Source organism: Pagrus major, chromosome 11, assembly GCF_040436345.1.
Source record: "Pagrus major chromosome 11, Pma_NU_1.0".
NCBI lineage: Eukaryota > Metazoa > Chordata > Actinopteri > Spariformes > Sparidae > Pagrus > Pagrus major.
This window is the reverse complement of record NC_133225.1, coordinates 7,392,861-7,416,580: the sequence shown is the minus strand read 5'-3', so window position 1 is coordinate 7,416,580 and position 23,720 is coordinate 7,392,861. Positions and strand designations below refer to the sequence as shown.

The 23,720-nt window shown below is 39.9% G+C and overlaps 2 protein-coding genes across 5 annotated transcripts; both read left to right on the top strand.

Moving 5' to 3' along the window:
* The first annotated feature begins 3,504 nt into the window (after positions 1–3,504).
* On the top strand, positions 3,505–11,229 carry tomm70a (translocase of outer mitochondrial membrane 70 homolog A (S. cerevisiae)). The gene is made up of 12 exons (XM_073476328.1): positions 3,505–3,821; positions 4,943–5,116; positions 5,974–6,100; positions 6,198–6,307; positions 6,403–6,551; positions 7,951–8,158; positions 8,279–8,413; positions 8,540–8,647; positions 8,797–8,913; positions 9,072–9,169; positions 9,258–9,380; positions 9,462–11,229. The coding sequence occupies exons 1-12, from the start codon at positions 3,588–3,590 to the stop codon at positions 9,613–9,615; spliced, it is 1,737 nt and encodes a 578-aa protein (XP_073332429.1). The 5' UTR covers positions 3,505–3,587; the 3' UTR covers positions 9,616–11,229.
* A 2,058-nt stretch (positions 11,230–13,287) lies between these two features.
* tbc1d23 (TBC1 domain family, member 23) lies at positions 13,288–23,350 on the top strand. 4 transcript variants are annotated; one of them, XM_073476566.1, is made up of 19 exons: positions 13,288–13,381; positions 14,293–14,404; positions 15,147–15,252; positions 16,711–16,915; positions 17,011–17,134; positions 17,235–17,359; positions 17,455–17,501; positions 17,582–17,685; positions 17,807–17,938; positions 18,046–18,138; positions 18,229–18,399; positions 18,486–18,528; positions 18,688–18,794; positions 18,943–19,085; positions 19,490–19,534; positions 20,218–20,306; positions 20,441–20,576; positions 20,780–20,974; positions 21,386–23,350. In XM_073476566.1, the coding sequence occupies exons 1-19, from the start codon at positions 13,344–13,346 to the stop codon at positions 21,468–21,470; spliced, it is 2,100 nt and encodes a 699-aa protein (XP_073332667.1). In that variant the 5' UTR covers positions 13,288–13,343; the 3' UTR covers positions 21,471–23,350. The 4 variants fall into 4 exon arrangements, with proteins under 4 accessions (XP_073332667.1, XP_073332668.1, XP_073332670.1 ...); XM_073476567.1 differs by having other exon boundaries at positions 13,314–13,381; positions 17,807–17,929; XM_073476569.1 differs by lacking the exon at positions 19,490–19,534 and having other exon boundaries at positions 13,314–13,381; positions 17,807–17,929; positions 21,386–21,553.
* Positions 23,351–23,720: the final 370 nt, after the last annotated feature.

Below are 23,720 nucleotides of genomic sequence, written 5' to 3'. Positions count from 1 at the left end.
ATTTATTTTTCCCATAACTGAATAAACAAGCTGTTCTCAGAGGAAAATAAGGTCCCAAGAACACTGTTTGAAGCTATAAAGGTGGCAGGGTCCGCCAAATATAAACAAAGTAAAACAGTAAGAAACTGTGTTGTCCTTTAAGATCAGTTTGTTTATTCAGTTTATTCAGTCATTAAAAGAAAGAGAGTTTGTTTAGGCATAAAAACAGTCGATGAAGATCTTTCTCTTCTGATTAAAATGTCTCCCCCAAAACTACACAGTGCACCTTTAATGTTAGGTCAAGTTTTATAACTTTGTTTATTATTTAAACATTTAAACTTGAGCATGAACAAGATCTTCTTTCCCAAACTGACAGGATCAAAAGGCTGCTAATCACCTCCGAGACTCGAGTCCCAAAGAGGAGGACTAATCTGGGAGAGCACTGTTATGAGACATTCATGCTGCTTTGTCATGTAACTGGAGATCGCAGCTAAGAACAAGATTACAGTAATCTGCTTTTTTTCCAAAGATGAGAGCCAATTAAGGTTGCACCTGAACACAAATGACCGAAAAACAACATGCACTCTCTATAAATGCCAACATGCAGCCCAACATTTTTCAATTAATGGAATAATAATTTTGTTATCAGATTACACGTCGAGAGAACGAAGCCAAACTAACATCTTTTGGGATATTTTTTAAAGTCGTTGTAGTGGGTGTAACCTGAAATGTAATAAATTGCAAAAAGAATAAATAAATTAAAAGAAGGAAAACAGTACCAATACTATGTTTCAAATCTAGTTGAAGGACAGGGATCAGATTTGTAAATACAGCCGCTTCAATTTACTTTTTTTTGTTGTGTGCGTGTCAAAAATCTGCAGAATAGTGTTGCAAAACAAAGAGATCAACGACAAACTGTGTAAATAACATGTACCTGCATGAGCACCTGCAGCTAATCTGATTAAATGACCTAACTGGAATATTTTGGTGTGTTTACATGGTAGACTTGTAAAGATTTAGACTTTCATAATACCATCATCTAAACACTTTTCGAGCATTATAGGTGTGTTGGCACGTCTCAGTGTCCAAACATCTATTGGCAGCGACTAAAACTAAGCCAGGCTGTGCTAACTATAGCAGGCACATTTTACAGGAATAACAAACAAGAGTCAGGAATAGCCAGAAGATCAGTTATCCTTATTGTTTCACCTATCTAAAGCAGCAGTATCTGCCGGGTCACTGGAGAGAGACGCACCACACATGCAGTACAGAAAGTTATTGTGTGTCACCACGTGTTGGATTTTAGTAGAAAAATTGATAGTTATCCCATGAAAAGTCTATGCTGCTGCAAGGACAGAGCTCTTCATCACAAAGGCTTGTAAATACAGTTGACTTTGAAAAGTGTTCAGTGCTGGTTGCTGTTGAGGACAGATGGCCTTGGGCACAAATTGACCAGTCAAGCTCCAGCAGTGTCCAGACAGAGCAGCACAAAGCTCTGAAATGGGACAGAGTGGAGAATGAACTTGGCAAAGACACAAAAACAAACACATGTTGAACCATTAATAAATCCACATTGATCAGAATTTTTAAAAATGTAGTGAATTGATGCTAAAAATCAATAAGAATATTGCTTTAACTATGAGGAAAACGTTGACTACATGGCAGTACTGTCTTTTGATGACAGCAATAAGCATTTGTCCAAAAATGTCTTCCTACAAAAATAATGTGTACATGCAAGACAGCACTTTTAACTCAAGTGGTTATTCCTGCACAGCACAAGTGAAGGCAGTAGGAAGGTTTTATATGGAAAGTCAGCAGCACTGCCACCTGGTGGCTGCAGCCAACCTGCATACAGAGAGAGGTTTTGTACATTTTAAGAGATTCAAAAGCATCACACATTTGGTACATTTTATTTTAATTTAATTTAAAAAACAATGATAAAATAAAACAGAATTCAATCAGCTTGCTGCAAATTAAATGGTAAACGTGGTTGGCGACAGGCCTGCTAGTTTCTTTCTAGGCCTTTCTTTATAACTTCAGATACTGTGCGAACAGTTCGTTACAGTAAATACATGATAACGTAGGCTAATGCTGTAATTACACCTGCTAACATGTTTCTTGTGTGCTATAGTGACAGATTACATGATGCACATTTCAAACTAATTTTACACAGCTGTTCAGTGCATGGCCTACCACAACCCAGACTCAGATGCATCACTGGCACCGTCCTAGAGAACCTACTGCTCTGAGGTTACTTCGATTCAACTCAATCCTTTAAATTAATTTAAATTGAAAATGATTGTTACTTTGAGCCTCTTAATCTGGTGACCAATGAGAAATGCATTTCAGTAATTTATATTTACTCTGAGGAAAGTCATTTTTTATTGAGTTATTTACTGTTGTTCTCTCATTCTGCCATTGCCTGTTGTTACTTTTGTCTTTTTTTTCTCTGTTCCTTATACATTGAACTGGTATGACTGATTATACTGAATAATAATATTAACAATAATAATAATAATAATAATAATAATGATAATAATATGTTAATATTAATATTATTATATATTATTATTAATATTATTATATATCTGTGCAATACAAAACTCTACACATATCCACACACTTTCTGGTTTGCACTAATTGGACAATTTTTAATACCCATATTTATTATTTATTGTTTGTAAATAACAATACCAAACTGTTTATACTTACACTGTTCATATTATAAATACTATGTCATATTGTAAATACCAAGTTCATATTGTAAATACTATGTATATACAAGTTAATTCTATTTCTTATCTCTTATTATATTGTTTATTTTTTACTTTTTATTATTGTTTAAGTGTGATACTGTCCTTTGGCTGCCGTGACTAAGGAATTTCCCCATTTGCGGGACAAATAAAGGAATTCTGATTCTGATTCTGATTCTGATATTAATAATATTTATAATAATGGTCATTATTATAACAATAAATATAATAATAATAATGATGATGATAATAATAATAATATGTTAATATAAATAATGTTCATAATAATGGTAATTATAATAATAATAATAATAATAATAATATGTTAATATTAATAATGTTCATAATAATGGTCATTATTATAACAATAATAATAATAATAATAATAATAATGATGATGATGATGATGATGATGATAATAATAATAATAATAATATGTTAATATTAATAATGTTCATAATAATGGTCATTATTATAATAATAATATAATAATAATAATAATGATGATGATGATGATGATGATGATAATAATAATAATAATATGTTAATATTAAGAATGTTCATAATAATGGTCATTATTATAACAATAATATATATAATATAATAATAATAACAACAACAACAACAATAATAATAAGTTATTTGAGAAATTAAAAAAAACTGCTCTCGTGTGTTGTTTGGACTACAAAACGGCACTTAGGAACTACAAGTACCCACAGCCCCCGCCTCTCGGCCGCCAGTATCCCATGATTCCTCGGGCTGTCAGTGACCTCGCGGAGCACGGGAAGAAGAAGCGGCCGCTCACGCTGTGTGCTGCTGCTGCTGCTGCTGGCTAACTCTGCTCGGTCGTACATCATGGCTGCCTCAAAGCCAGTCGAGCCGCAGTCCGGGACTGGACTCCCCCGCTGGCAGCTGGCCCTGTTAGTCGGGACCCCCATCGTGCTGGGAGTGGGCGCGGTGTACCTGTGGAACCGCAGCAGGACGAAGGAGAGGAAAGGCACCGGGGAGCGGAAAACACCAGAAGGCAGCGCGAGTCCCGTGCAGGGCCAAGACGGCGCGGCGCGAGCCGGCCGGGAGCAGGAGAACATGGTAACGTCACACCGCTGCCTAACGGCTCCTCTCCGCTCCGATGCTAATGTGTCGCAACACCGCTGCTGTTAGCACGAGCCGCCTCGATGCGGCGCGCACACCTTTCTGGGCACGCGTGTCATTGCCGACGCGGCGCAGTCAAGGACACCTAACGCTCCTGGCACCGTCACTGACAGCCACCTTCACCAGAGCGAGGCCGACAGCAACCGGTTCACCGCGGCTGGATTAGCCTGTGGTGACTGCTAGCTAGCCTGTCGCGTAGGCTAACGTTATCAGGGCAGCTAGCGTTAGCTCGGTTAGCTAGCCAGGTTGGAAATGTGTTAACGTGACAGGCCAGTGAAGAAAGCGTGGTGGGCATGAATATGTAAGTGCTGCTGCTTAATTAGGAGGTAAAACACTTATGAGGACAATATGAGAACATGACGTTTTAACAGTTGGTAGCTAAGCTGTTCGTTTCGCTTTTGGTCATGCGAGCTAACGTGATCTTCTCAGAAAGACGACAGGGGCGGGGGACGGCTGTCATTTGAATCAGGCTGTTTTTATTAGGTAGTATAACACACGGTCACTTCACTCACTTTGTTGTTTCACGCAGGGTAATGTGCAGTCTGACTTATGCAACTAGTGTGACTCGTTGATAGTCCCTTCACCATGTAGAAACCAATAAAGTGTCTTCTTTAGCTGCAGTATTTTAGTGAGTTTGAGGTCATGAGATCCTTTTTGTGAGAAAGTTGCAATGTAAGTTAACAGCCATGTGATAAATCAGACAGGATTCATATGAGGTCTTATGTTATATTAATGTGCAGTCATGTAAAAGGAGTCAGCAATAGTAGGTAAGCATCTTTCTCCAGGGCAACGGCATAATTATGGGTGGTTTAGTATTACAGTTGTTTTCCTTAAATCAGTCTGACTTGTTGAAAATGGTCCTCAGCGATGGTTGCCTGTCAATTTGATGGCATTCAGTCCCAACAGCGTGCACTTCACTCGCACAGCCCATCTGAAGATACTGAGGGATTCTTAATTATGTAGACACAAAAATAGTCTTTAGGGTCTTCAATCCTTAAAGCCGTCCACTGAGTCGCATTTAATCGATATTTGTTTCCTTTGCTCTCTCTTTCATTTAGAGCCCTTTGGATCGGGCCCAAGCAGCGAAGAACAAGGGCAACAAGTACTTCAAGGCTGGCAAGTATGAGAACGCCATCCAGTGCTACACAGAGGCCATCGGACTGTGCCCCACAGAGCAGAAGACTGATTTATCAACGTTTTACCAGAACAGAGCCGCAGCCTACGAGCAGCAGGTGAGCAACGCCGCCTTTTATTCTGTGCAGAGATTAAGGCCAGAAGAGATGGCATACCTTTGCAGGAAAGTTGTTGCTCCTGTTCGGTGAATGTGTTGCAGATTCTGTGCAAATCATTACAATCAAAAAGTCAAAAGTTTCCACCCTCATGTGTGACCGAAGGTTTACCTCACAGAGGTTGGCGCAACCTCATGAGGTCTTCTGCTCACAAAAGCTCTCCAACTCGCTGTAATGTTGAAACTTTGATTAATCAGTAAAGAAAATTTCATTCCAGTCTTCAGCAGTGAAATGTTGGTGGCTTATTCAGACTTGTTTTATCATTGGCATGTTTTGACTGTGTTATTGTGTTTTATGTCTTGGTTACAGATTTTCTGTTTTAGAGGTCCAGTTTGTAGGATTTAGGAGGATCTATCGGCAGAAATGGGATATAATATTCAGAGTCACGTTTTCATTAGTGCATAATCACCTGAAACTGAGAAACTGTCGGGTTTTTTTTACCTTAGAATGATTTTATATCTACAGAGGGAGCAGGTCCTCTTCCACTGAGTCGGCCATGTTGGACGCAATGTTTCGCAATGTTGAATGGACAAACTGAACACCGGCTCTAGAGAGGGCCTTTCCCATTTGTGTATTTATAGTGGCCACTGTAATAGATGTTGAGGCAAAGGGTGTTTAGTTGGTAGTACTCTACAGTCTCACTGCCTGATGCCACTAAATCCTGCACACCGGACCTTTTCAAAGATTAGTTTCACTATTGGTTTTCAGATATGGTATATGCTTTAGGTCTCTCCATTCACACTGTATATTCAGATGCAGATATCTTTTAGAAGATTATCATCTTATACCTCATATTTCAGATGAAATGGACAGAAGTGGTACAGGACTGCAGTCAGGCCGTGGAAATGAATCCACGCTATGTCAAGGCTCTGTTCAGGAGGGCCAAAGCTCTGGAAAAACTAGACAACAAGAAGGAGTGTCTAGAGGGTGAGACTCTCTCCTTTCTTCCAAAAAAATATTTTCAAATTTCACTTGAATTGTGCGACTTATTTACTGTTGGTTTTGTTCCCTGTGTGTCCTGCAGACGTCACAGCGGTGTGTATTCTTGAGGCTTTCCAGAACCAACAGAGCATGTTGCTAGCAGACAAGGTGCTGAAACAACTGGGAAAAGAGAAGGCCAAAGACAAATACAAGGTATTTGTCCAATTTCGAGACACATGTTTTAATTTAATTTCTCTGAATTATCACAGTAATCTTATTCTTTTTTTTTTTTAACCCCTCTTTTGTAGAACCGTGAACCGATGATGCCCTCTCCTCAGTTCATCAAATCCTACTTTAGCTCGTTCACCGACGACATCATCTCGCAGCCCCTGCAGAAGGGGGAGAAGAAAGACGAAGACAAGGACAAGGAGGGCGAGGCAGCTGAGGTCACTGGAAGGTCAGACGATGTTCACTTAGTAACACCTTAGCTGGTAGCACTCAGGTCGTTGCTGGTGGCAGGTGGGGAAGTGTAATATTGCTGGGAATCTTTCACATGGATCTTTGACCCTGGGTTGACTTAACAAAATGGGGAAATAAAGCCTTGTAACTCTAAGCTCAGAGAGATGTATAACAAGCAAGATAATGGGTGTAAAACTGCAGAACTGAAGTTTAGAGTTTAAGAATTAAAGATATCATGCAGAGAATGTTTGACCTGAAGTTGGTGCTAGAGAACAGGGCACTGATTAATCAAATCCCAAACGTTGCATCCGCTAGAGATCATGAATTGCTCACTGAATGTCAGGTTTTCCAGCTCTGATTTTGGTGTGCATCTGGAAAATTTGGTTTTGTTAAGAATTTCTACAGAACAGCTTATTGGACAAATAGAAATATTGACCAACTGTTGATGCACGAACAAAGTAATTCAGATACATCCATCAAATTCAGTGCTTTACCAATAGACAGATGAAGGAATTGACCAGAATCAGAAACGGCTTTACTTACTGTCACTTACTGTGATAACGTACTCTGTGAACCTAACATGAATGCTGGCAGGTTTTATTTTTTGTATCACATAGTGGCAGGTGGACAACCAGTCCCCCTGCACTGAAACATTTACTGTTCATTACCCTAGTTATCACTGTTTAGGTAAAATAAATCTGTATGAAGCTTTAAAAACACAACACACTCATCAGTGAACAATCATTTGTCGTGTTGTGACATTGCTACCATGGTGAGCATGTGAATGTTTCACGTGACGACGAAGGTTGTGCCAACCAAAGACAAGATTCCCAAACATGAGTAAATGTAGTTTAAAAGAGTTTGAATATATGTTGGGTATATGTGGTTTATTAACACATGTGTATATTCATTGAATGCTCAAAATTTAGTTAGTTTGAACCTAGTCACATTTTCAACTATCACCTATTGCTGGGTCGAACTCAGACTTTACAATCAGAGGTCCAAATTAAACCCTATCTTATCTGTTCGATCCATATTTTCAGCTTCAGTTACTGCCACCTGCATTTTGTTGCTGTCAGGTTACAGCTGAGTCTAATGTAGGCTAACATACAGTAGCATTCACATACTTTAATCCATTAAGGAAATTGAAGTCTGCTAAATTATGAATGTGGTTAGCTAATATTTGACTTTGGCTTATTGACTCTTTTCTCTATTCCAGTTTTTAAGATCAGATATTATAAACTGTTGCCACTGTTGATTATGAGTAAGTGTGTACGTGCCATAACTTGATTGTAATAATTCTAATCAGCGGCTCCGGAGCCAGAAAGTCTTGCGTTTTCCCTCTCAGGCCCCAGGTAGATTAAAACGTTACCTCATTTCTTTTTTCACCTCTTCAGCTCTGGCTACCTGAAGGCAAAGCAGTACATGGAGGAGGAGAACTACGACAAAATCATCAGTGAATGCACCAAGGAGATCGAGTCAGGTGGTCGATACACTGCCGAGGCCCTCCTGCTGCGTGCCACATTCTACCTGCTGATCGGTAACGCGACTGCTGCTCAGCCCGATCTGGACCGGGTAATCAACATGCACGACGCGAATGTGAAGGTACGGACTGTTTATTTGACAGCTTGGTCTCACGGCAATTCAACTACTGGGATAATGGATTAGTAGGACTGTAAGCGACTACAAACTCACACTCTCTATTGTCGTTTTACATGTCGGCAGCTACGAGCCAACGCTTTGATCAAGCGTGGCAGCATGTACATGCAGCAGCAGCAGCCTATGCTGTCTACACAAGATTTCAACATGGCAGCCGAGATCGACACACGCAACCCTGATGTTTATCACCACAGGGGACAGGTGGGAGTGTGGCTCAACTGATTTCTTCAAGTTTATTAATTGATTGGCTGTCTGTTGACAACTACTATCTTTAATGTTTTTTCGCTCTATGCATTAGCACTCACTAATGTCTCTATTTCCGCGCAGCTGAAAATCCTACTGGATCAGGTGGACGAGGCGGTGGGAGACTTTGATGAGTGCATCCTGCTCAGGCCTGACTCTGCTCTCGCACAGGCACAGAAGTGCTTTGCTCTTGTAAGTACTCAACTTACGATTTGAAAAGCAAGTGTGCCATTATCTAACATATCTAATAGATAAACTGGATTTTCTGTACCAGTAATGAGTGCTACAGCTCAAGATTAGCTGCTGAGTTTCTTGTGTTTTTTTCCTCTTGTGTTCTTCAGTACAGACAAGCATATACTGGAAACAATCCGTCACAAGTACAGACAGCCATGGACGGCTTTGAGGACGTCATCAGAAGGTTCCCCAAGTGTGCCGAGGGCTACGCTCTTTACGCTCAGGTACAGAACCAAAAACATGATTTTCTTTTTACACGTCAGTTGATGCTTTAGTACTAGTTTGTTCTGCTTATTTACAATATGTTAAAAAATAAGCTAAAGGCCTTGTTGATGTGCTTGATTGTGTTCAACATGTACAACACAACTTTGTATTTTTTCAGGCTCTGACTGATCAGCAGCAGTTTGGAAAAGCAGACGAGATGTATGACAAGTGTATTGAACTGGAACCAGACAACGCTACCACATATGTCCACAAGGGGTAGGCATTTTCTGTTTATATAGGCATTTATTAAGATAACATATGTGTAAACCAGGCATCTGTTGTTAAATGTTCAATCTTTGTCCAGTTTGTTACAGCTCCAGTGGAAACAAGACCTCGACTTGGGTCTAGAGCTCATCAGTAAGGCGATTGAAATCGACAACAAATGTGACTTCGCCTACGAAACTATGGGAACCATCGAAGTTCAAAGGTGAGATTAACAACTTGTCTCAATCCACACATGAGAAGACTTCTTGAAGTGCTTGAAATAACCGGAGAACTTAACTTTCAGGGGCAATCTGGACAAGGCAATAGAAATGTTCAACAAGGCGATTAACCTAGCCAAGTCAGAGATGGAGATGGCCCATTTGTACTCGTTATGTGACGCAGCGTACGCCCAGACAGAAGTGGCGAGGAAGTATGGGCTGAAACCTCCGACACTGTAACTCCTCCGCCAACCGATCGCCAATCTGTTCATCGCTCAACATAACTGTGTTTAAAAGTGCAACTGTCTGATTTAACTTTGATTTGTAAAAAGTGAGTACTGGATTATGTGAGATATATGTAAGAGCCCTGGATATATATATACACACCGTGTTTACATCACATTCAAGGGGTTCGCTATCACGGAGAGAAGGATTTCTATTCACTGTCAAAGCAGAGGCTGTAATCTGGGTCTGACTTGGTGGGATGTTGGGCGTGGGGGGGAGGGGGGTCTTAATCAACGCTGACACTTCAGTCGTCAAACCCTTTTATTGCTCAGTAAAGAGAAGGATTGTGTTCAGAGAGAAAAAAACATACATGAAGGGCCATGTATACCTGTCTAATTAACAGTCGCTATGTCAAAGAAAACGGGAGTTGAAGTGTGCGCAGTCTGTTGAACCGATAACTGACTTTAAGGCTTTTTGTGACAATTTTAAATCTACAGAAAATACTGTGAGAGCTTTATATAGTTCTAATGGACTGTTCACTTGTTAATTTATGCTGATCTAAAGTGGTTTTGTCCAGCTCCTTTTCCTATTGTAACATACATTATCAGTTCTGAATGCAAGATTAAAATTATAGTCAAATGTGTAATGTCTGTGTTTGTAATGCTGGAATTGATCCCATGGACACGGAGCAGCAGAGAACTTAGCTTAGCAGCCTGAAGTGTTTTTTTTTTTTAATCATGGGATCGCCTGTTTTCTTTTTTTTTATATATACTTTGTGCAGCATGTTCACTTTATAAATAAATGTAAATGCAATGCTCGTGCTGTCTTGAACACTAGGAAAACTCTAACTATAAGAGACTTTGGGCAAAACACTTTTGATTAGATAAACTTAAAACAGCTTTGTGTCTTTTTAGTTTTTTGAAAAATGTTATTTTTTTGAATTGCCTCGAGTGTCAGAAGATGTCACAAGGGATTGGATATTCAGTGTTTTTTCCTAGCTCACTTCAATTGATAAACATGATTTATTTTCTATTTTCTTGTAAAATGTTTATTTTTCATGCGATATTTGGTTTCAACTGAAGACAGTCGTATTTTTTTTTTCTCACATTTTCAAATTATATTCTCACAAACCCGAGCCTTATTGCTTCCCACCCACATGCAGCCCTGAGAATCTCTTGGCACTGTGTATGATCTGGTTCTCAAGTAGCATCTGTACTATGTAAAATAAAAATTAGCCATCGCCGCTGAATGTTTGTATGTTTGGAACATTTTTTAATTTTTAGAAAACTAAATTTAAATACGTCTTGTTCTGTGACATTCATTCATGTAGCAGCAGTAATGGCTAAATTTTATTGAATGTTGTAATACGAAGGAACCAAATCATGCATTCCAAGCTGCAAGCTGGTGAGGACGACTTCTCAACAAAAACCGTCTTTCTTAAACTTACACAATCACACAAGAAATAAACCTTTGAGAAATTGATTTATCCCTCAGCGGATAATTTGTGGGTATCCACTTAACTTTGGCTGTTTGATAAATATTACACAGACATTCTTCATCAGCGACATGTATGGTGACCAAAATAAAAGAGAATATGAATCCTAATAAAGTTATAATTCCTGGAATGAATTTCACAGTTTTACGTTGCTTTATTGTCTCTTTTTCTTTCTTGTCTATGATATTTCTGCCCAATACTGACTTCTACAGATAATTCATGACACTCGTCATTAAATGTTCAGCAGCTAATGAAACCGGTGTGTAATTAAAATCTCATTTTAAAGGAAACGTTCACCCCAAAATGAAAATTCAGTCATTATCTACTCACCCTTATGCTGATGGAAAGTGTTGAAGTAGATGGGGACTTCACAGTTGAGAGAAAAAGCATAAAATGGCTCCATACGGCTCGTCTGGTGTAATCCGAGTCTCCAGAATTGATTTGAAAAGACATTTACACCTTCGACGCGAGGGCGAGCTCCTGCAACCCGTTCAGACTGGGTGCGTGCTGAGGCTTTTAGCTAAGCAGCTACAGTGAAGATTTTGGCTTTAAAGAGGGTGTAAGTAATGTCTCTTCAAATCAATGTGGGATCTCTGAGCTTCTGGACACTTTGATAACACCTGACGAGCTGTATGGAGCCATTATGGTGTTCAGAGTGAGTAGACACTGAAATAATTTTCCCTTTTGTCTGAACTTTTCAATTCATTTTAAATTAGATTAAAAAAAACTTTTCCTTTAATGTCAAGTAGTCAGCAAACAGGATGCTAACCTGATACATGCTAACCTGCACCACCTGTAGTAAAGCAGAATTTTTAAGCAGTTTATAATTGGCATTTTGTGTGTCACAGTTTCTGAGTGCAACACCACTGTCGTAAATACAAACAAAACCCATTACATCATAACAATATCTTGAAGTAAACACGTATGTTACACTGTGATCCTCCCCTCGCACTGAAGTTACATAGTGCAGAAACAAGTGATGGGGCAGAGTGGCTGGGACAGAGACACCATTCATCCTATTACAAGACACTGTGCCACCAACATTAAGTTACATAATGTTGCTTTAAAGATGAAGACATGTTGATGCTGCCACCTACAGGCAAAGAATGTAACACCTGCCTCAAATCTAACACCTGTGTGAGAGCGTTACTACTTCATTTTTTATATCTTTGTTATATCTGTGCTTCTGTCATCATTTCATAAAATAGGAACAACACATTAACCCTCAACAAGTAAACCTACGTGTGATTAATTGAGCAGTTTTGTCAAGTCAGTATGAGAAGCACAGGTGTGACTAATAAATTAACGATGGCTGAACTCCATTTAGGGGCCTCAGAGCCATTTTTAATGTTACTAGTGGTGACAGGGATTATGAAGGGCTTTAAAATTCACTAGGGGATATGATGCTTTTTGTATTTGTTGTTCATTTATTTATTAATTTTATTTTCCTATTTATTTGTTTTTTGTTTACAGAAAGTAAATGTATATAGATATGTATGGTGAGGGGTAAGTGGATGCTGGTGAATCCATACTTAAATCATTATAACATATATAATTAATTATGGGAATAGTACATGTTTATAGCCAAAAGTTATCAATATATAAGCTTTAATAAATAAGATAATGGTTGATAAGCTAAATTATATTTTGCAGGACAAAAGATGGTTTTGGTGTTTGTATGTATTTATTTATTTATGTATTCATAAGTAATGATTAAATAAGGGAGCCTATGCTGAATTATCAGCTAAAAGATTAATGAGAGGGGGTGGGATTAGATACATTTACACTTCTTCCCAGTCCCTTTTAGAAATGCCTGTTTTCATATGCACTACTCTTTAGTTGTTTCATTTGTTTATATAAAAAAACAACTTTTCTCAATCAATTTGCAAGTTTAAAATACATTTATAAAATCCCCCAAAACACACATTATGAAGATAAATGTAATTAAAACACAACACAGTGGGGGTGATGAGGAACAGCCTTAATCCTGTCAACACCTACAGGCTCATTAAGGCCTTTTATACTGTCATCATCAGGAAATACGTTTCTTTCATCATAAATGCTGCATTTAAAAACTACAAAGTTTCAACAAATATGACCCTCAGCTTTGTTTAAATCTCTGAACAAGAACATTTATCTGACTCATCACCAGACTTTAAGTCTTTAAATGGCTCATTAATCACTTGACAGGGTTTTGCGACACCTCGGCCGCGTTGACGGCATTTGACGTGTCTCCGTCAACACAACAATGGCGGACGCCGTGGAGGAAGCTCTTCAGGGCAGCTGGTGAGACCGTTTCTCTACGGACTGACGTTATATGAGACGTGTTTTCGGTTGTCAAACAATTGTGTCGGTTTCATCTGACTGGATATTGATTCATAGTCACGAAATATGAGTTTGCGTACTCGGTCCGTCCTGCTGACGGTGAACGCTGGTGCGAAACCAGCTCGGTACCGTTACTGCTCGGCAGCTAGCCAGCTAATGTTAACTAGCCAAGTTGGTTCACATATATGACCAGCTCAGCAATTAAGACGGATGTGTATTACTAAAAAAAAAAGCTTCCTTCAAAGAGTTTATGTTTTTGTCTCTGTCTGTCTCGCGTTGACAAGTTGTAGAGGCAAAGCCTGTTAGCCAGCATGCTAACAATAACTAGCTAGAGGTACCGGTGTTTGTCGAGTTCTGCTTCCCTTCAGTCACAAACATTAGCTTGTAACTTAGCTCCACTTTGTTCCTCTTATGTGATATTTTAAACTCTAATATAACCAGAACCATCGTAGACACATTAACGAACATTATTAAAGTAGTCTTGAAGTTGACAGTGAAGTACCGGGCTTGTCAAAGCACTAGTTGAAGAGCTAACACTGGAGATTAATGTCCTCATAAAAAAGATTAGCCGTATCTTTTATAAGTCATGATATCTGTCTGCTAAGGGAAATCTCCTGATGAATGACCAAGCTGAGTAGTAATGAAAAGGCAAACTGAACATCTTTCAACCTAAGTAATGTTTTTGAGGTTGTAATTTGTATAACAACAATTACATGGAGCACAACTAATGATCATTTTGTAATTAAATGATCTGTCAATAAGATGGAGCTATTTGAAACATGTCACACACATCAATTCTTCTTTCTTTAGATTAATTAAATGTATCATTTATTATTCACTTTTTTAACTCTGTGCTGTGTGTGCTTCCTCAGGGACCAGGATCTAGCCGAAGCTCTGGACTCTGGCGGCTCTGACATGGAGATGGACCGAGGCGTCGTCCAGGTCCAGGAGCAGTCGGCTCAACACAGGGCCAAGATGTGGAAGGTGAGAAGAGGCTTGATGGTAATCTGTCCATGCATGCTGAAAATGAAAGCAGTTTCCCTTGTAATGTGACTGTTAAACATGTCATTATGAAAGTTCATTTTTTACAGTGTGCGAAATATTGTGTATGTGTATTACTTGAAGCCGGTACTTCTTCTATAAGTAGAGTCCACATTCTTAATGGGTGGGAATTTATCACGTCAGACAAAAGTCAACAGACAGGACAGACCTGCAGCTCAGTCTCAGCTGACGTAAAGGCTATCCCCTCTTTATGACACAGACACACCCACAACTAATGCGCCAGCTTTTGTTTGAAACCACATTCCTGCCGCACATTTTATATCTATGAAGCATTTCATACAATAGCTTAACACCTGTGCTCATCTTGTTATCTAGTAAACGCTACCAAAGGCATCACAGTGTTGTTGGACATGCGTGTAAAATGCCATTCTATGAAAAGTGGCATTATCTACTGCACCTTTCTGTTTAGCTTCTGTACTTTAGCTAAAGCTGATTGATTTTGTTATAAAGACATTACTGGATTGCACAGATTGTTTGTCTCTGAGGTGTAGTAACAAGTATCACAAGCTAATGGATCATTTCATACAGCTGCAGCTCTGCAAATGAGCTGGTCATAAATGGAGATTATAGATCAGTCTCAGTCTGTGACATGTGATTATCAAGTGTCCCTTAGTCACTCAGTAGCTGCATGTTTTGCAGTGATTCCTTGCTTTTGTGTTGGCAGATCGCTTTAAATGTCTCTGGAAAAGGGGACAGCCTGTCTCCGTGGGATGGCGTCCTCGATTTACCAGAACAGACCCTCATTCACAACCGCAGTCAGCAGCTGATTGGTGAGTAAATTCCCCAACACAATCCTTCACTTTGGATTTGCTGCAATAAAAGCATTTAGTCAGCACTTCAACATTAACAGGATGAATTTAGCCACTAGCTGTTTGTGCAGCTCCAGGATCTGAATCCCCCTCAGAATGAAAAGTACTGGTCTTATTTTTAGAGTCAGCGTCTGTAAAGGCTGAAGTTTTCAAGTTTGAAAATGGAAAAAATAAAAATCTTATGGCATGGAAAGACGTGTGCTTCGCATGAAAAACCAACAGAAACAGGAAGTTCAGTGGTTTGCAGACTTGATTCTGGGTTATTACACTACCACAAGTGTTTCCAAGGAACAACTCGCAGCATAAACACATAATTCATACATATTAACTTGAGAAGGACGGGAATGTATGGAACATAGGGGAGGATGAATTTCAGCACTGTAATATAGTAATTAACAATTTTGAATTGAAGAATTTCTATGTGATTTTCAAGGTATTACACTGATAGTAGCCAAATATTGTGTAAACATTAACCTATATTACCTCATTATTGTCAGATTAGTGGCAGCTAGTTTGACATGTAAGAATGGATTCATTACCCTTTGTTTTTTGCACCTTATTACTTTGTATTTATATTAGGAGTATTCATTTAATGCTGAATTAAAATGATTAACATAATCTGTTCAGCCATCAAACAGATTTCTGAGCAGAAAATGTGAAACACTCAGCTACAGAAAGTGGCGTTTCTAGCACCTTCTGGTGAGTGTGTGTTTCAAGTTGAGGCAGGAGATGGGACACACTCACCAGGAAGCAGCAAGAGAGAAGAAAGACAGGTCATGTTAATTTTGGGTCTGCCAGTCTGTAAAGAAGATCATCAGCTTTTCAGAGGAACAAATTACTTTTATTAGTCTGCTTTTCTGACAAGTTGACAACAAGATCTGATACAGCTCGAAATAGAAAGCCTCACATGAGAATGATGTCCAGAAAAACTCAGCTTACAGAAAAGGTGCTGTTTTCAGTGCTCTTTTTCATGCTGATTAGCTCTTTGTCTACATTTTTCTCCTTGTGGGCTGCAACTAACAATTGTTTCTATTATTGATTGTTTAGTCTATAAAATGTTAAAAAAAGAAAAAAACTTGTCATCACGATTTCTCAGAGCCCAAAGTGATGTCTTCAAATAGCTTCCTTTGTCCAGCCTGCAGTCCAAAACCCAAAGACTCTTTGTTTACTGTCATAAATGACAAAGCAGCAAATCCTTCCATTCAAGAAACTGCAATCAGCAAATGAACATTTTGCTTGAAAATGACTGAAAGTATGAACTGATTATCAAAATAGTTGGCGATTAGATTTCTTTTTATCAACTAATTGCTGTAATTCTACTCTGCTTCTTGTTTTTGAGTATCAAATGTAGATTACCACATTTGTAAGATGTTTCCAGAAGAATACTAACGCTTCATGCTTTTGTTACTGTGTGTTTAGACCAGCTGGGAGTATCCGAGGAGGAGAGGAGTGACATGGTGTCCGATGTTGAGTCGGTCATCACTTTCTACTGCAAGTCCCGCAACATCTCTTTCACCCCGGAGCTGAGCTGGCCCCACCTGCTCAAACCTCTACTAGGGCTTCACCTTCCTCGCAGCGACCTCTACAACTGCTTCTATGCTTTCATGAACAAATACATCCCCAGGTCTGAACGCTGATTTAATCATCCCTCACTTTCAGCTCACAAAAAGACATTAAATAGACTTGAATTGTAACCGGTGTCACACATGTTCATTTCAGGGACTGTGTGCCAAACGGCCGACCCTTCCACCTGTACAGACTACTGCTGCAGTACCACGAGCCGGAGCTCTGCTCCTTCTTGGACACCAAAAAGATCCTACCCGACTCCTACGCCATCAACTGGGTATGTGTTTCTTCTTTTAAACGGTCACTATTTGTCAGAGTCATTCTGACATGTTATTGTTGTTAGTATATATGTGTCTGTGTTTATATTTTCTCCATAGATGGGCAGTCTGTTCTCAAGCCACTGCCTTCCTGATGTTACCCAGGCCTTGTGGGACTTCTACCTTCAACAGGCTGACCCCTTCCTCATCTTCTTCCTCATGCTTATCATCCTCGTCAATGCCAAGTAAGCAGCCGCTAGTGGATGCAGTACAGACACATGATCACGCTGAAGAGCCTTAAATGCAAATGTGGTTTGTCTTTGTTTGTTTTTGTTCTAAGAGAGGGCATCCTTTCACAAGAGGGAGAAAGCAAAGAGGACATCATCAGTAAGTTTGACTCATTTTACTTGCGGTTTGTTCGAAATCATGTTAAACCCTTGACTTAAACGAGGCTTTTTCTGTCACAGAAACGCTGGAATCGTCTCCTTCTCTCCTGGAAGCTGAAGACATAGAGGATTTGATTTCTCTGGCCCAGTATTACCAGAGCAAGACCCCTTTGTCACTCAGAAAGGTAAGGTGCTCTGAATGGATGAAAAATCCATTTGATACTGAGCAGAACCAAGAATGCTACCAAAGAGCTAAAGGCAACTGCACAAGAGAACTCATTGTTTCTGTTTTTTCTGCCCCGTTAGATGAACCAGAATCTGTTTGGTAGCAGCCTGGTGGCTCTTAAAGAAGAGGACACTGACCTGAGTCAGGCCCTGTGTCTCCCCGTGTCGGTCCCTGAGATCCTGCAGGCCAACCAGCTGCAGCAGGTCACTGAGGTTATTCTCAACTAAATATTAAAGTATTAACCTTTTGAAGTTAACCCTGTGAGTAGAAAGAAAGGGAGAAGAATGTGCAACCTGATAATACTGGGTTTTACTTTCAGGATGGGGTCCGTTTTTTTGTGGTGGACTGTCGGCCTGCCGAGCAGTACAACTCTGGGCACCTGTCTACAGCTTTTCACCTGGACTCCGACCTGGTAAGAGCGATATTGTTTCTGTGTTAAGGTTAGTCCATGAAATTTATGGAATATATGGAGTAATAAATGTGTTTTCCTTTCTTCTCACAGATGCTCCAGAACCCCTCTGAATTTGCTCTCTCTGTGAAGTCCCTCTTGGAGGCTCAGAAGCAGTCTTTGGAGTCCGGCTCCATCGCCAGCGGAGAACACCTGTGCTTCATGGGCAGCGGGAGGGAGGAGGAGGACATGTACATGAACATGGTGCTGGCACATTTCCTGCAGGTGAGGGACGAGAAGGTAGCTAGAGGGAACATGAATTGCAACATGAATTGCTAACATCTTTGCTAATTAAAGCTTTTCTGTTACAGAAAAACAAAGAATATGTCAGCATCGCTAAAGGAGGTTTTATGGGTGAGTAGATTATCTGACTCTAGAAAACATTCATGCCAGGGATAACGTATATGTTACGTGTACACATTCTCACCATACTTTTCTTCTGTCATAAATAACCAGTGTATGTGTTTATGTTTGGATATTGGTGAAAACTCACTGAGATTTGTGTGTTTCCAGCTCTCCAAAAACATCTGGTCGACATGAATGTGGAGGGTCTCGACTCTTCGTACGTCCACTGGATCGTCAGCACGTCAGGATCTCACAGCAGCCTCAGCTCTGCTGATGTAAGTGGCCAAAACATTCGTGAACACACACATTAGCAGTTTGACTTCAAGAAAATCACAGAGGCATAATGTTGTCAGTTTGTTTCAGCTCTATGTTGGAAACATTTTTACTTCTTCAAAGAGATTATCCTCTTTCCTTTTGATACAGGGAGAATCACTCAGTAGCCCAGGAGACAGCAAAGGCGTCAAGTCTTTGGTCAACAAAATGACGTTCGCTCTCAAGTCGAAGTCGGTAAACGTGAAGGAGAAGATGATCAGCTTCATTGAGAATACCTCCACCCCTGTAGAAAGGTGAGGACCGAATTCCTCCTCTAAATGCTTCACTAAGAAACCATAACCCTTTAAACTGACAGGACTAAATACTCTGGCATCTTGGTTTTAGGGGTGAAAATTTGCTACAATTTCAACTGTATGATTCTTCTCACAAACACAAAACAAGTCACTTCATCTAGAAAACAAATATTACATTAATTTTTTCAATCTGCGATAAACTCCAACAAAAAATAGCAAACATTTATTAGGTGCTCCTGCTACTTTGTCATTTCTGTTTACTACAAATTTACACCTGTCTGATCACATCTTCAAGTGTGAACCATGTAGGTTGTAATAATGTTCAAAGACTGTAGTGACGTGCACAGCAGTGGACTTTTTTTGTATCTTAAGTTCATCAAACCTTGTGCCTTATCCCACGCTAGAATGTCTTTCAATCTGCCCTGGCCAGAGAAGGTGACTCCAGATCGGTAAGAGCTCCCTGACATCGAGCTGTTTGTCACCAGCATGCCCCACTGGCTGTTGACCCGCAGCAGTCCGCTGGGTTATAGGAGAGTTAGTCTGTCACATTAACGCATGCTTAGTATGCCCACACCGCTCACTCATGTTACAACACCACACGTCCCCCATACGGTGTGGGCAGGCTGAGATGTTTAGGGTCTGTCCTCATGCTTTCACTAACAATGTTCAGCACCACTGAAGCTGATGCGGCTTTTCAGGAAGCATTGAGTCATCTTTACATCCACAACTCACTCCTGAATCAGTGAGGGAGAACTTTCGCTTCACTGCTGTTTGCTTGGAGATGCTCCTAACAGTCTGTCTTTCCATTTCATTATAGTTCTGTTAGATGATAGCCAGGGCTATGCAGAAACATACGCAATAAAAGATAAAAACAAACAATGATTAGCTGCAAATAGCCCTGAATATCATACACTGACTAATCTGTAGCTCTCCTGTAGCTCTAAATGTCTCATTTAACCTCTTTCTTTGTATTTAACAGCATAACCTGGCAGTTTTGGGCTAACACTGTTTTACTGAAGCCTGGAGTTCGTCATGCCATTTCTATTTGTGTGAAGCCTTGCTTTTTGTGTATTTAATGTGACTTTTCATCACATCCTTCACTGATGCTGATGCTGCCCTGTTCCATCTGTAGGCACGTGAGCAGCAGCGACCGTGTTGGCAAACCTTACCGCGGGGTGAAGCCTGTGTTCAGTATTGGTGATGAAGAGGAGTATGATACAGGTAAACTCCGCCTGAATGTAGCTGCAGTAGAAATGAAGATTGAAAATATTTTGATAATGTGAGAACTTTTATTTAGATGAGATCGACTTTTATTTTGAAAAACGAAATATTAACCTGTATCTAATGCCCCTCAGATGAGATCGACAGCTCCTCCATGTCAGACGACGACAGGAAGGAGATTGTCAACATTCAGACCTGGATAAACAAACCAGATGTGAAGCATCACATTCCGTGTAATGAGGTGAAAGAAACCGGTCACATGTTCCCCAGGTGAGTAAAAATATTCGTCACCTGACATCCTGACACACATCCTCCCTAGCTGTCATGGGTGTGGAGGGCGGGATTGGGAAATAAGACGCATTTCAACATGACTAATCTCCACTTCCTTAAACATGAATCAACAAGAGGTGTTGTAATAATTCAGCAATCCATGAATCGTGATACTGACTTTGTTAATCTTTTGTCTTTTCCAGCCACTTGTTGATCACAGCGACTCACATGTACTGCCTGCGGGAGATCGCCTCGAGGAAAGGCTTCGCCTACATCCAGTCCAGACAAGCTCTGAACTCTGTGGTGAAGATCACATCCAAAAAAAAGCACCCAGAACTGATCACGTTCAAGTTTGGCACTAACAACTCAGCTGGAGTGGAGATATCGGCAGTTGAGAGGTGATTGATTAAAGATTTAAGATTTAAAATCCTGATTCTTTTCATTTTAGGGGCCCTCAGAGCCATTAGGTAAGTTATCCAGTAACATTACAGCATGTTATTGAGGTAGGGGTTGTTTTTTTGTTTTGTTTTAAGGAAAAGAAAAAAGGAAAATTTGTCATTGACAAGTAATGGATGAGAAGCTAAATTCCAATTATCTTATTGTTCATGTTTATGAAACTCTATACAGAAGTTTGAGGTTGACATTATTGTCTCTCTTGGGAGAAACTTGTCTTGGATGAGGGAACTGCTGCATCAAACCAGACATTACTGTGAAAAACCATGAGAAGAAGAATATTATCACAGAGAATATTTTGTGTTTGTTGGCGGTTATTTGTTAATTCACTACTGGTTCCTCCGTTCTCTTCTCAGATATTTGATACCCAACGCAGGCGACGCCACTAAGGTCATTAAGCAGCAGATCATGAAAGTCCTCGATGCTCTGGAGAGCTCGTAAAGGGAGACGACAGGGTCACGACGGCAAGCCGTGACACAAACTGTAAGAAGTATCTCTGTCTGCCAAGAGTGAAACCTCCTCCCGCTCTCCCTCCTGGACAGATCCAGTGCAGTGTTGACTGTGAAGCCCTGTGTTGTCTGTGTTTGGGACATGGGGGGATACACTGCTGACTGCAGGCCTGTGGGAGAGGCTGTGTGTGATGAAATACTTAGGTGCTCCGCAGTCGTCCAACCATTCTCTTACAGTAATTTAAACAATATTGGTTAAACTGTATGTTTTTCTTTATTATTGATAAAACAGATCTCATTACAGTGCAATTCCACTTTGGCAACCTCCCTCTGGCCTTAACGTAGCGTACTGACCGACCTGTCGAATCACTACATGACTGACCTTTTCCTTTGACTCAATTATGACCCATTTGTGTTGTGGTGAACGTTACTGCAGCTCAGTCATTTAATTTTCAGATGCTTTGGGAGTTTGATTTAATCCTTGTTCATTGTTCTGGTGTGGAAGTGAGCACGAGTCAGCCAGCTCAAACATTAAGACGCACACGAGGCAGGTTTCCTACCGCAACAACTGTTTTTGATAACTTTTATTTTCCAGCAGGCAGCCTTAAATAGGAATTATTTGAGGATGTTTATAAAACGTGTGATGTGTATATATTGTGTAAACTGCTCTATATCAGCACAGACCTTTGCAATGTCATTTTGAAAGCATATCCTGATAGTTAGAATATGCAGTGAAACTTCAACTGGCTCCTGAACCAGCTTTCCCTTTCTTTATAGAGTAAGAAATAAGCCTTTTACAGAGTTTCTGGGAGATGATTTGTTCTCTGCTTTTACATATATTAATGAAGTAAACCTCATCTCATAGCAGTGTGATGTAGCTCTGAGAAAACAGCGCTCACAGCCCCTCTGGACTACATTAGTATTACAACAGAAGGTCCTGTGATTGTAGTTGTTAAGAGCCTGAGCACCTCAGTATTTTTCCATCCTCTTCAGATTCAGTATGTGAGTTATCTTCCCCAGTTAATCAAACAAAAATGTTCCAGTTGATTATTTTAGCGTCTGGAAGGCTAATACTGCAATTGAATGCTAACTTCTACATATTTAGAAAGAAAAGATGGCTGTAACAAGGACTGTGCTTGCACTTTTGGGCACAGCTTTGAAAGGAGTGAAAAGAATAATTGTAATAAGAAAAGTCATTATTATATCTGTGTTTTCAAATCAGTCTGTCTTCTCCATCGTATTAGTGGAAACGAATCTGTTTCAGTTTGCTTGCCACTGTTGCCTTCGGCCTCATGCCTGTGATGTGTGATATTGGCACCAGCAGTGGCAACATATCACAGTATATTGCTGCTTCTCCTCTAATCTTAAACTCTGTTTCGGACTTTTTTCCTCGCTTTGTTCCTCACTTACTCGTTCGTTTGTGTCGGAGTCTAGTTGTGTAGGCAGCCTCAAAGCCTCTGAAGTGATGCAACACCTTCCTGACCGTTCAAACTGACTGAGTCCAGAGAGGGTTTTGTTCTGTTCATCTTTTAAAATGAGGGGAGAGGACAACTTAAAACACATGGCACATTTAAATTATGGGCGACAAAAACCAAAACTTGAATCAAAGACTCATAAATCTGGTCTTTTTTCACTCCGGTCTTTCATAGCATTCCTGCGTGATCCATGCATTGTGTTGTAATTTTGTGATATTCTTCAGTATTGACTGGAACGTCCTTGATCTGGAGTCTTGACATCATCTGTAACATCACTGGCAAAGGATGTCACCACTAGTTGAAATGCAACATGTCTCAACTGTAATTTGCACCTTACTGTACTGCTATTATTTTCTAAGCATTTCTGTTTTTAATAAATGGAGATTATTTGACTGCACCTGTGTACGTATAGTCATTCTTACAGTGTTATTTGACATGTGTACATTAAAATAGTGGGTATATTTGCTGAGCCGTCACAGATCGAGCACATTCGTACTCTTAAGTTGTAAAGCTGCTGTCGTGTTCAAATACCAGAACAAAGACAACCTTTACACTGGTGTCTTATTTCAGACTATTGTAAACAAGTCACAGTGGAGCAGGGATATCATGTGGTCTACCTGCTTTACCACATCATATTTTATCCTACATGGTGACCATGTTGAACGACGGACAAGTAAACAAGCAAAATCAGCCAGTAGCAATAAGAGGAGTCTGCTCTGTGGTGCCCTCTGGCTTTACCTTCAGTTTAATGAATAAGAATTAAATAT

Coding starts and splice junctions, on each gene's coding strand:
- tomm70a (XM_073476328.1), top strand. CDS start 3,588: ATGGCTGCCTCAAAGCCAGTCGAGCCGCAGTCCGGGACTGGACTCCCC. Junction 3,822..4,942: donor GCCGGGAGCAGGAGAACATG/GTAACGTCACAC, acceptor TCTTTCATTTAG/AGCCCTTTGGATCGGGCCCA. Junction 8,914..9,071: donor GCTACGCTCTTTACGCTCAG/GTACAGAACCAA, acceptor GTATTTTTTCAG/GCTCTGACTGATCAGCAGCA.
- tbc1d23 (XM_073476566.1), top strand. CDS start 13,344: ATGGCGGACGCCGTGGAGGAAGCTCTTCAGGGCAGCTG. Junction 15,253..16,710: donor CCGCAGTCAGCAGCTGATTG/GTGAGTAAATTC, acceptor CTGTGTGTTTAG/ACCAGCTGGGAGTATCCGAG. Junction 19,535..20,217: donor GAGAAGGTGACTCCAGATCG/GTAAGAGCTCCC, acceptor TTCCATCTGTAG/GCACGTGAGCAGCAGCGACC.